The following is an 11,753-nucleotide window of genomic DNA, read 5'->3' as shown; positions in this document are numbered from 1 at the left end:
TGATCATGATGCTGGTATGGGGCATAGCGGTGATCAGGGCACTGGTATGGCGGTGATCAGGGTGATGGTATGGGGTATGGTGGTGATCAGGGTGATGGTATGGGGTATGGCGGTGATCAGGGTGATGGTATGGGGTATGGTGGTGATCAGGGTGATGGTATGGGGTATGGCGGTGATCAGAGTGATGGTATGGGGTATGGTGGTGATCAGGGTGATGGTATGGGGTATGGTGGTGATCAGGATGCTGGTATGGGGCATAGCGGTGATCAGGGCGCTGGTATGGTGGTGATCAGGGTGATGGTATGGGGTATGGTGGTGATCATGATGCTGGTATGGGGCATAGCGGTGATCAGGGCGCTGGTATGGTGGTGATCAGGGTGATGGTATGGGGCATGGGTGTGATCAGGGCGCTGGTATGGCATATGGCATAGGACATTGGTATGGTGTATGGGTGTGTTTTGTGTGACTGGGACAGGTGACAGGGCCTCCGTACATTATTGTGGCACACTGATCAGGGTCACTATACTAAGGCAGTGGGGTGGCTGGCACTGCAGTATGTGAATGTACAAGCTTCCTGATAGGCTGTTGTACGCTCACACACTGCAGGATCACTGCTCTCTTCTCTCACACTGACAGCACAGAGAAGCGATCTTTACTTTCAGTTTCATTGTTTACTATGTGAGAGCTGTGATTGGTCACAGGAGTCACATGGTAAAACACCATGTGATTGCCCAAACACGGCCGTAATGTGATCCACTGTGTACGTGCGACACACCAATCACCGCGCTCCGCAAGCCGTGCAGGAGCCATCGATGCAACCTGATGTACAGGAACATTAGCTGGCATCAGCACTGCTTCCTGTCCGCTGTCTGTGTAGAATGGGTGGACAAGGTTAAAATGGAACTAAAGGCAACTGTTTTTTTCCCTCATTTTGGATAGAGTAAGGGAGGCTAGAACCCTTGTCAGGTTTTTTTGCCATCTGTGTCCCATTGGGGAGATTTCACTTCACTTCCTGTCCTATGGATAAAACAGGAAGTGAGATGAAAACCCTCCAAAGTGATGAAAATCCTCCAGAATAAGTGTCCCCATTGGAAGACTTTCTCTCCATTTCTGTTCTGGTATCAACCCAACAGTTGCTGATAATAAACAGGACAAACAGGATGAATGTCCACAATAGGCTCGCAGGCAGCAATAATAACCTGACAGTTTCTGTTATTTCCCTTCACAAAGGGTTTCCCTTCAGGTATACTTTAATGAATTGTCACTTGTGATAGTATAATAAAGTTCTAACAAAACAACAATGACAGTTCGTGTTAGCTGTTCAGCAGAGCCGTGAGCCCTCAGCCCTCGGCCCTCACCCCTCACCCTACAGTCGGTGGCGCACACGAACACTCCCCTCCCAGTCCTCTTCAGATCGCAAGGGTCCCCCGCTCGTACGGACTGACGTCATGCCGCCAGAACCGGAAGTGCCGCGCCGTGTAAACAGTCCGCTGCCATGGGGAAGGTGTCCTGTGATCTGTGCGATCTGTCCTGCACCTCGATCAGGTCGCTGTGTGAACACGTGATCGGGGTGAGGCACAAGTCGCTCCTGGCTCGCTTCGCCCCGGCCAAGCTGCGGGAGCTGGGCCGGGTGCAGTATTTCTTGGACTCCTATTTGAAGGAAGAGCCCATCCTAGGCCTGGAGTATGTGGTGGAGAGGCAGGTGGAGGCTTCCTACTTCTACACCTGCCTGCTCTGTAACGTGGAGTATGAATGGCGGAAGATGGTCACGCATGTCACCGACGTGGACCACACGGAGAGCTACATCTACAAGCACCACAGCAACATGCTCAGCGCCTCCAGTGACCTCATGAGAGAAGAGCAGGTCCGTGTGCTGGAAGAGGCCGCCCAGGCGATTTACGACAAGTTCGGCCGCAAAGAAATCTGCATTCCGAAATCTGATTCTGATATTTCGGCCCTGGTAGCGGGCCAGTGCTCTACGGAAGGCAGTGAGAAAAATGGCGCAGGTGATGATGTGTCAGCGATGATGACCGCATGCAGGAGGGAAACAGACACAGACCTCCAAAACTATGACTGTGGCCTGTGCGATGTAAAATGCGCCTCACCCTTGGCGCTGTGCGAACACATCCAGGGAAGCAAACATAAAAGGAACCTGAAGCGCACTGCACCCCAGCAGCTGAAGGACTTGGGCCGCTTGGGCTATTTCTTGCACACCCACTTGAAGGATGAACCCATCGTAGGTCTGGAATACATTGCGGAAATGAGGATGGGCCAATCCTACAAATACTCCTGCCAGCTGTGCAACGTGGATACCGACTTGCTGAAAATGGTCGTCCATATGGCGGATGTAGACCACATGGACCGCTATATTAAGAAGCACCACAGCAACTTGTTGCCCAGTGTACCAAAGTTCACTAAAAAAGTGGTCTACTTAAAAACTCTGAGAGAGGTTGCTGTGAAGATTGTGGAAAAACACGGGCGCAAAGAAATTCAGTCAAAAAATACCTTTGGCAGCAGTCCGAGCAAAGCCTTCCAGGAAGGTGACTCTTTGCCATTCAGACATGACGGTGGTAATAGTTCTCACACAAAAAAGAGACCGCTGCTCTACCAGGAGACAGGATTGGATGAGAACTATGAAGGTTACAGCTACCAAAAAATGTTCAAAAAATTCTAACCTTTAAGGCCCACTTTTGGCCAACAAGGGCAGCCAACATAACGATACACATAACTGGCTTAAACAGTGTGAATGTAAGCAGTCCTACTATGTAATATAAATATTTTAGCTTTAAAAAAATGACATCATGTGGGTATGAAACAGAAACTATGAACAGGATATTATGGAGTATAGATTGGAAGCATCTGGACTGATATTTCTCTTTGCCTTCAGTTCCACTTTAAACAAATTTTTTTTTTATTTTGGATAGAGTCAGGGAGGGTTATAACCCCTTTTAGTTTGTTTTGGGTTTTTTTTTGCCATCTCTGTCCCATTGGGGAGATTTCCCTTCACTTCCTGGTCCATAGACAAAACAGAGAGTGAGAGAAAATCCCTCCAAAGTGAGGGAATCCCTGGTTGTCACCAGAACTAGCGTCTCCATTGGATGATTTCTCTTCTATTCCTGTTTTGGGTACATACCAAAATTTGTGATTTTCATTTACTTTCAGTGATTATGATAAACATTGTAAATCAAGAGGAAGAATTTCTGTAATGGGCCCACAAACCTTCTAATCCCTATCCACTCTATCCAAGATAACAAAAATGCCTTTAATTATACTTTATACTTTTTAGTTATACTTTAACCCCTTCCTACCCACCCTGGCATCCCTTTACATAATTCTGAATGCCGAGGGGGTGGGAAGGATTGGTAACAGTGGACACGATTGTCCTGCTGGCTACTGATTTTTAGTCTTTGGCACCCTAGTCCTTTGACACCCTAGTCTTTGTGATGGGAGTGCACAGTGATCAGTGTGAAAGTACCCTTAAAAAAAATACTAAATAAGATAAACAGTGTGGGAAGTCTTTGGACTATCTTTGCTTACTTTCTTCAGTATCATTGTCAGCATATAATAGTCCTAAAATGAGGAAAAATTGCTGAAGGACATGATGATGTGATACTTGTTGGATTAGTGTCACTTATTCATGGATGTAAGGTTGATTGCCTTTGAGGACTGGGCCCCCATGGGATCTAATGTTATGTTATACAGCAGGTAAACTATATATTGAATACATCACCATTTTGCTAGGTAAATAAATTTATAAAGGTGCTACTGACATGGAATTTTCACCACATGTCGGTGAAAACCCATACAATCCATACAAACAAAGAAACTAAAACAAATTCAGAAATTAAGATATGTATAATAAAATGGAATGAAACTGGGGAAAAGCATTGAACACACGAAGAAAGGGAGGTGCAAAAAGGCATGGATAGCCAAGACACCAGTTGAAATCTATCAGTAATTAAAAAGCAATCCTGCCCCTTGTCAGTGAAAATTAATATCGGCTGGTTCAGTCCCAACTGATGGCCTATAAAAAGGTGTCTCATTACCAAGGTGTCACGCAAGAAACATCTCATGATGGGTAAAAGCAAAGAGCTCTCTCAAGACCATTCAACCTTATTGCTGCAAAACATACTGATGGCATTGGTTACAGAAAGATTTTTAAATGTTCCAGTGAGCAATGTTAGGGCCATAATCTGGAAGTGGAAAAAACATAATTTCACCCTAAACCTGCCACAACAGGTGCTCTTCTGAAGATTTCTGACAGGAGTGAAACAAATTATCAGAAGAGTTGTCCAAGAGCCAAGGAACATTGGAGAGCTTAAGAAAGACCTGGAATTTGCATTACTTATTGTTTTCTTTGAAACAATTGTATCTGCTCTCACCTGCTATGGCCTGTATGTACGCTCACCAGGCAAGACTCCATTACTAAAGAAAAAGTTTGTTGAAGCTTGTTTAAAGTTTGCTGCACGATATTTAGACAAGCCTGTGAAATATTGTCTGGTCAGATGATACCAAAATCGAACTCTTTGAATGTCATAATACACACCATGCTTGGAGGTCAAATGGCACTGCACGTCACCCCCCAAAAAAAAACCATACCAACAGTGAAATTTGGAGGTGGGAACACCATGGTGTAGGACTGTTTTTCAGCATATGGTACTGGTAAACTTCATATCATTGAAGGAAGGATGAATGGAAAAATGTACTAAGATATTCTTGATAAAAATCTGCTGCCATCTACCAGGATGATGACGATTAAACGAAGGTGGACATTTCAGCAAGACAATGATCCCAAACACAAAGCCAAGGAAACTCTCAATTGTTTCAAAGAAAATAAAGCTGCTAGAATGGCCCAGCCAATCACCTGACATGAGTCCAATAGAAAATCTATGGAAATAACTAAAGATCAGAGATCATAGAAGAGGCCCATGGAACCTTCAAGCTTTGAAGACTGTGTGGAAGAATGGGCCAAAATCACACCTGAGCAATGCATGCCACTAGTTTCTCCATACAGGAGGCATCTTGAAGCTGTCATTACCAACAAGGGATTTTGTACGAAGTAATACATTTCACTTAGCGTGTTCAATACTTTTTCCCTGTGTCATTCCATTTTATTACACAGAACCTCATTTTTGAACTTATTTGTTTTGAGTTCTTTGTATGAATGGATGACGTGGTTTGTTACCAACATGATGAAAATTTCATGTCAATAGCAACTTTAGGAATATATTTACTGAGAAAAATGGTGACGTGTTTAATACTTACTTTATCTGCTGTATGTGTGGAGAGTGGTCTAAAATAGCTAGGATTGGAACCACGTGTGTTTTTAATGTTGTTTTTTTTTAATTTGTGTGTAATAAAATATTGTGTAGAGACGCATCCATCACCTTTTACTAGTTACCTCTTTGTATACTGTGTAAGATCCAATAGTTTCATATAGGTGATTCAGAGATTATGGTATGTGAAAAACCTGCATGCTCTGGAGTATTTCCAGAGATTCCTATTTAGGTCCTGGTAGCCTCATTGTTCTTCAATAAAATATGTTCTTTAGAGGTGTTCTGTAATCCTGTCCTAGAGTGGCAACACTGTTCCTCCATACATACAGTGCTGCCACGGAGTGTTGTCACTCTAGGACAGGAAGTGTGTTACTGGAAGGATCACTAGGTGAAAATAAAGTAAAAATAAAATTAATCTGGTCACCACACCTAAAGACTGCTAAGCTAATATATATCATTTTTGTTCTTGGAATTAGATATTCTTTAAGATGACTGCAATAAAACATGGCAATTATTTTTTTCTATAATAGTTTCTGATGTGTACATTTATTGCAGAGAATGGGGATGTGATCATTTATGGTAACTTACAGTGGAGAGAACATTCAGAGTAAAAAAAAAAACTGCTAGCACTTTGATTTTTAAGGTGGATATTATATGACATCTCCACTATAAAACAATTTCCTCCTGCCTGCTTGAAGCATGTTTTACAATGTGTGATAGCCGTGTATGCACAGCTCAGTTTCTTCCTATCTCTGAGATCACGTACGCATGCATAGACCTTATGTAATTCTGGGCCAATCGGGACAATGAAGAATGGTGAACTATAAAGAAGGGGTGACAATGAAAATGCTCCAATCAGGCCTGGTGCTTTTATTAATCTCCCTGTTATGTATTATAATTTTATGTAATCTCTACCAACCACACTTTGTTTACAGAAAGCACTTTAACCTCATGCTGCCCACGTAACGCATACAGTCTTCACATGTGGCATGGATGCATATGCCCTGTGAGAACCAAAACTACAAAAAGAGGATTCGCTTTTTAGGCCTCATGCACAGGGTTGCTTAGCAGCTTTGTGATGCCTGGGGAGCCAGGGTGCATAGATGTATGTGGCAATGCTCAGGTAAACGGTGACTTCTGCATCAGCGTTTACGTGTGCAATCGAGTACAATACATCATCCCAAACTCATTAATTTCCCGTTTGAGGAAAAATGCCACAAGTGCATGTGCGATTAAACTCTGATGCAGAAGCCATTGACATTTACCAGAGCATGGCCTCTTACAGCCAATTTTTTGTGTTGGTGGCTATGTATGGCACATGCAGCTCACAAGGCTGCCTGATAGAGCTGGGAATTTTATGCTTCAGCATACAGGTTTGTGTACATGGGGTCTTAGACAACTGTTACTAGAACAGGTATCCCTGTTGGAAAAATGTTCTTCTATTCCCTTAAGTAAAAAACAAATGTGGTGGGGGAAGGCGAGCTGTGCTATGTATATGTAAGAAAGTGCAGTGCTAAAATAAAAAAATAAAAATTATATATACTATATATATATATATATATATATATATTGCGGAATTGTAAAGTGCAACACATAAAAGTGCAAACAAAATTAGTAAATACGAAATCTAAAAATGAAACAATATGGTAACGTGCACGATGAATGTAATGGGCTGAGTGAAACAGTAAAGTGCATTAAGTAAAACCATGAAAATATCAGCTAAACAGTTCAAAAAGCAAATGCCAAACAATAATGTGTATCACAGGCAGAATCTAAATACAATAATGTCCGTGGTGATCCATGAAGTAAAGTGCAGTAGTAAATGATGTTACAATAAGCATATAAGATCTAAGATATATATAGATAGATATTGGATAAAACTGTACATCAATGTCCGTGGTTAAACGTGCTATTTATATAGTCAAATATCCATAAATGGAAGCAGTCTGTGAAGCCATAAGGCGCAGTATAATTAAGGTGCAGAGTTTAAATGTGCTGATGATCACACAAAAGAATCCACCAGCTCTCTCAGATGTACAGTCACCAGATGAAAACTGATAACAGGCAATCAAGCTTTAAACATCTGAGAATGGAAGGCGGCCAAGGGTTTAAACCGGACCAAATTCATCCTGGGCATTCGGATGGGAAGTCAGCCTTTGTTTTAGAGGGAATAGCTCACCACAGGAGCCAATAAGGTTGCACATAGTGTAGTATTTATTAGAACATTAAAAAGTATCCACGTGGAGACAGAAATCCAAAAGCATAAAAAGTGTACCAAGATGGCTACCGCTCCGACCATCGGCAGCGGCGGCATGACGTCACTAAATGATGGTTCCACCCAACCTGTTTTGTGCATATGCATGTCTTCAGGGGTATGCCTATTGCCATGTCATCTGCAAGTTCAGTTTAAATAGCCTGCAGAGCACGAAATTAGTCCGGCTGCTATTTTCCCGAAGTCTAATCAGTCACATGTTATTGGTAGCCATTTTCCCGGTCTAATCGGTCACATGTTATTGGTAGCCATTTTCCCGGAATGTTACTCATCACGTGCTATTTTAATGGAGACCCAAAACGATCCTGAGAAGACATTCATCTTATGGGAAAAAGGAACAGCAGCCCAAATAAAGTGTTAATGACAGCGAATGAAGGGGCTAGCAGTGGTCACAAAGATGGCATAGTAAACAAAAATGGGTATATAAGAAAAAAGGGGGATGGATGAGAAAAACGAATATATGTATATATCATGGTAAGGAAAACGTCAAAATGTGCAGCATGAGCATATGGAAATGTATTAAAAATCTCATGATAACAATTGGTACATTGAAATGAAATGGGATCCTTCATAGAAGAAGGTGAATCCAATGAAAAAGGGAGAAAAAAATAAATAATGAGTAAATATGATGAAAAAAGGGGAATAAAAAAGAGCTGTGCTATGTGCCATACAATGAAAAGAGTGGAGAGCGCCAGCGGGGCAGAAGAGCTTTGGGTCCACTCTGTGCAATACCAATACCATTTCACAGAACAGGTAAGTATATCATGTTTATTATTTTATTTATAAAAATGCTATCCTGTACAACTGCTTTAACTTTAAATTACTTCTGGAAGGAAGTGACTCGATCCAAATGACATCCTACAGTAGGGATGCACTGATGCCGGTACCGGTGCCAATACTAGGCATTTGCAAGAGTATCGCTATTCGTGCAAGTGCACCGATACCTTCAGGTTAATTTTTTTTCAGCTGTCAGTGGGATTCCCCTGCTGACAGCTGAAATGTAAACAGAAGAATTCAAGCAATTGTTGGTTAAGTAGCGGTTCCATAACTACCAATGACATTTCAGTTGACAGAGGGATTCCCCTGCTGACCACTGAAATGTAAACACATTTCTCTCCCACCACCTCTGCGCAAAGCTTTCCCCTCCTCCTCCTCCTGCCCTCCCTCCAGCTGCCACCTTTGGTGCCTTGCCAGTCTCCTCTGTCCACCTGCTGTCAAATCTGCCCCCATGGTGGCTTCTCCGCCACTATGACTCTGAACTACACATGTGCAGTTCCGTAGCCAGCCGATTACAGAATTGCTGGGCTTGGCCTTGGATCAGGAAGCAGGGTGTGGCTTATATTCACACTTCCCTCCGCGAGACTGAGCCAGGCAGTTCTCTAATCGGCTGGCTTCGGAACTGCGCATGTGCAGTTCAGGATTTGCAGGTGCAGAGAAGGATTTTCTTTTACCACCAGTGGCAGTCGCTCACAGCCAGGGGCCACTCAGGAGGAGGACATAGCGGGGCACAAACTTTGAGGGCACTCTGGAGGAGCAGGATGACATAAGGGAGCACGGACTTAAGGGGGCACTCTGGAGGAGCAGGACATAAGGGGGACTAACTTTGGGGGTACTCTGAAAGAGAAGGGGGGTCAAAAGGGGGCACTCTAGAGGGTACTAACTTTGTGCCTCCAGAGTGCCCCTTTACATCCTCCAGAGTGCCTTCTTAGTACAGTATTATGAAGGGGGCACTCTGAAGGATATAAGAGGGCACTTTAGAGGCACTCTGGAGGCACAAAGTTAGTACCCTCTACAGCAAATACCATGTGACATAACTTAAAAACCCAGAATTGTATTTATTCCCTAGGTCCTCTGCTTAAAATAAATAAAAATTATTTATATATATATATATATATATATATATATATATATATATATATACACACACACACACGTAGGTCCATATATATTTGGACACAGGCAAAATTATAGTTTTTTTCAGGTATTTACCAAAACATATTCAAGCTATAGTTATATAATGGATATGGACTGAAAGTGCACACTCTCAGGTTTAATTTGAGGGTATGTACATCCAATTGGAGGAAGGGTTTAGGAATTGCAGCTCTTTAGAGTAGCCATCCCCTCTTTTTCAAGGTACCAAAAGTAATTGGACAATTGAATCAAAAGCTGTTTCATGGCCAGGTGTGGGCTACTCCTTCGTTATTTCTTTATCAATTAAGCAGGTAAAAGGTCCGGAGTTGATTTTAAGTGTGGTATTGCATTTGGAATCTATTGCTGTGAACCTACATGATGCATTAAAAGGAGCTGTCCATGCAAGTGCAACAGGTTATTGTAAGGCTTCAAAAACGAAACCAATCCATCAGACAGATAGACAGCAACATTAGGAGTGGCCAAATATACAGTTTGGTACATTTTGAGGAAAGAAGAACACACTGGTGAGCTCAGCAACATAAAAAGGCATGAACGTCCACGGAAGACAACAGTGGTGGATGATTGCAGGTTCCTCTCTATGGTAAAGAAAAACCCATTCACAACATGCAGACAAGTGAAGGACACTCTCCAGAAGGAGGGCGTATCATTGTCAAAGTCTACAATCAAGAGAAGACTTCAGAAAAGCAAATACAGAGGGTTCACCACAAGGTGCAAACCGTTCACGAGTCTGAAGAATAGAAAAGCAAGATTAGACTTTGCCAAAAAAAATCTAAAAAAGCCAGACCAGTGCTGGAAAAGCATTGTTTGGACAGATGAAACTAAGATTAATCTGTACCAGAATGACAGGAGGAAAAGTGTGGAGAAGGCTTGGAACAGTTCATGATCCAAAGCACACTATGTCCTCTGTAAAACATGGTGGAGACAGTGTGATGGCATGGGCATGCATGGCTTCTAGTGGCACTGGGTCATTGGTGTTTATTGATGATGTGACAAAGGACAGAAGCAGCCGGATGAATTCCGAGATACACTGTCAGCCCAGATTCAGCCAAATGCAGCAAACTTGATTGGACGGCGCTTCACAGTACAGATGGACAATGATCCAAAACACACTGCAAAAGCAACCAAAGAGCTTTTGAAGGAAAAGAAGTGGAATATTCTGCAATGGCCGAGTCAATCGCCTGATCTCAACCCAATTGAGCATGCATTTCACTTGCATATGTGGCAAAAGTAAAGGCAGCCAGCAACAAGACACCCTCCAGTAACAGCCACAATGGACCACCTGCAACAAAATACCCCTCCTGCAACAATTGACCACTGTCAGCGACAACAGACCTCCCCGCAGCCATTATCAATAGACCCTCCAGCAGTCAGCTCCTCCCCCAACAGTAGATATCTCCCAGAAACACTAGACCCCCCCAAAAAAATAGATCCCCCAGCAGCCAGCATCAAAAGACCCTCCAGCACACCCCAGCACCCCTTGTCATTACATACATTCAGTGCACAAGGTGCCAGAACTGTGTTCCCGCTGAAATAAGCCCAGCCTGTAACAAATAAATGAATAGGCTAATGGTATGCTTCTAATAAAACCACGACCATTTTAAATGGCTCTAATTACAACTCAGGCTCCTCCTACAATGGTTTGCTGGGCAAATAGCAAAAAAAAGGTGTCCCTGGAAACTTTTATGAAATGTTGGCAGCTATGCCGGCCTAACTGCCTCATTGGATAACAATACTACTGACGACACATCCATGACTTTGCTTTACAACGCGCAGTGTTAACAGGCAAACGTGTCACCGAGGTTGGATGGGGAAGGTTCTGTAATTATTCCCGCCATTGTCTGTCATCTCCCTCTCACACAGCATAGTTTTATGTAAATGAGGTGCACATGATAAACGCGCCTGTCAGGAATGGAGATTTTTTATTATGTATTGATGTCATACATATCCATCAGACTTATGCATAAAAGTATAAATATAAATAAATAAATAAATAAATACAAAACTCAATAGAAAGGAAACTAAAATGTCCCAACAGTCCCTGGGGAAAAAAAACCAAAAAAACAAAAAAACTAAAAAAAAAACAAAAACAAAACTCAAACATAGCCTGAACGGCTCATAAATAAAAGTCCATAACCTGAAAGGAAAAAAACGGAAACTATATACAATATTTACAGTACAAGGCCTTTATGGCCGAGACCACATGACTAAGAGCCTTTATGGCTCAGACAAAAACATAAACCATATGCAATTTCCATATTCAAATCTGCTGCTTA

The 11,753-nt window shown here is 42.5% G+C and overlaps 1 protein-coding gene across 1 annotated transcript; it reads left to right on the top strand.

Annotated features, from left to right (window-relative positions):
* Nucleotides 1-1,459: 1,459 nt before the first annotated feature.
* Nucleotides 1,460-5,803, top strand: LOC149456416 (uncharacterized). Its single transcript, XM_089685090.1, has one exon. The coding sequence runs from the start codon at nt 1,496-1,498 to the stop codon at nt 2,672-2,674; it is 1,179 nt and encodes a 392-aa protein (XP_089541216.1). The 5' UTR covers nt 1,460-1,495; the 3' UTR covers nt 2,675-5,803.
* Nucleotides 5,804-11,753: the final 5,950 nt, after the last annotated feature.

This window comes from Staurois parvus, unplaced genomic scaffold, assembly GCF_062004578.1.
Source record: "Staurois parvus isolate SC_StPar_1 unplaced genomic scaffold, SC_StPar_1.0 ptg000362l, whole genome shotgun sequence".
NCBI classification, from domain to species: Eukaryota; Metazoa; Chordata; class Amphibia; order Anura; family Ranidae; genus Staurois; species Staurois parvus.
The sequence above is the reverse complement of the archived record's forward strand: the minus strand, read 5'-3'. Positions and strand labels throughout refer to the sequence as shown.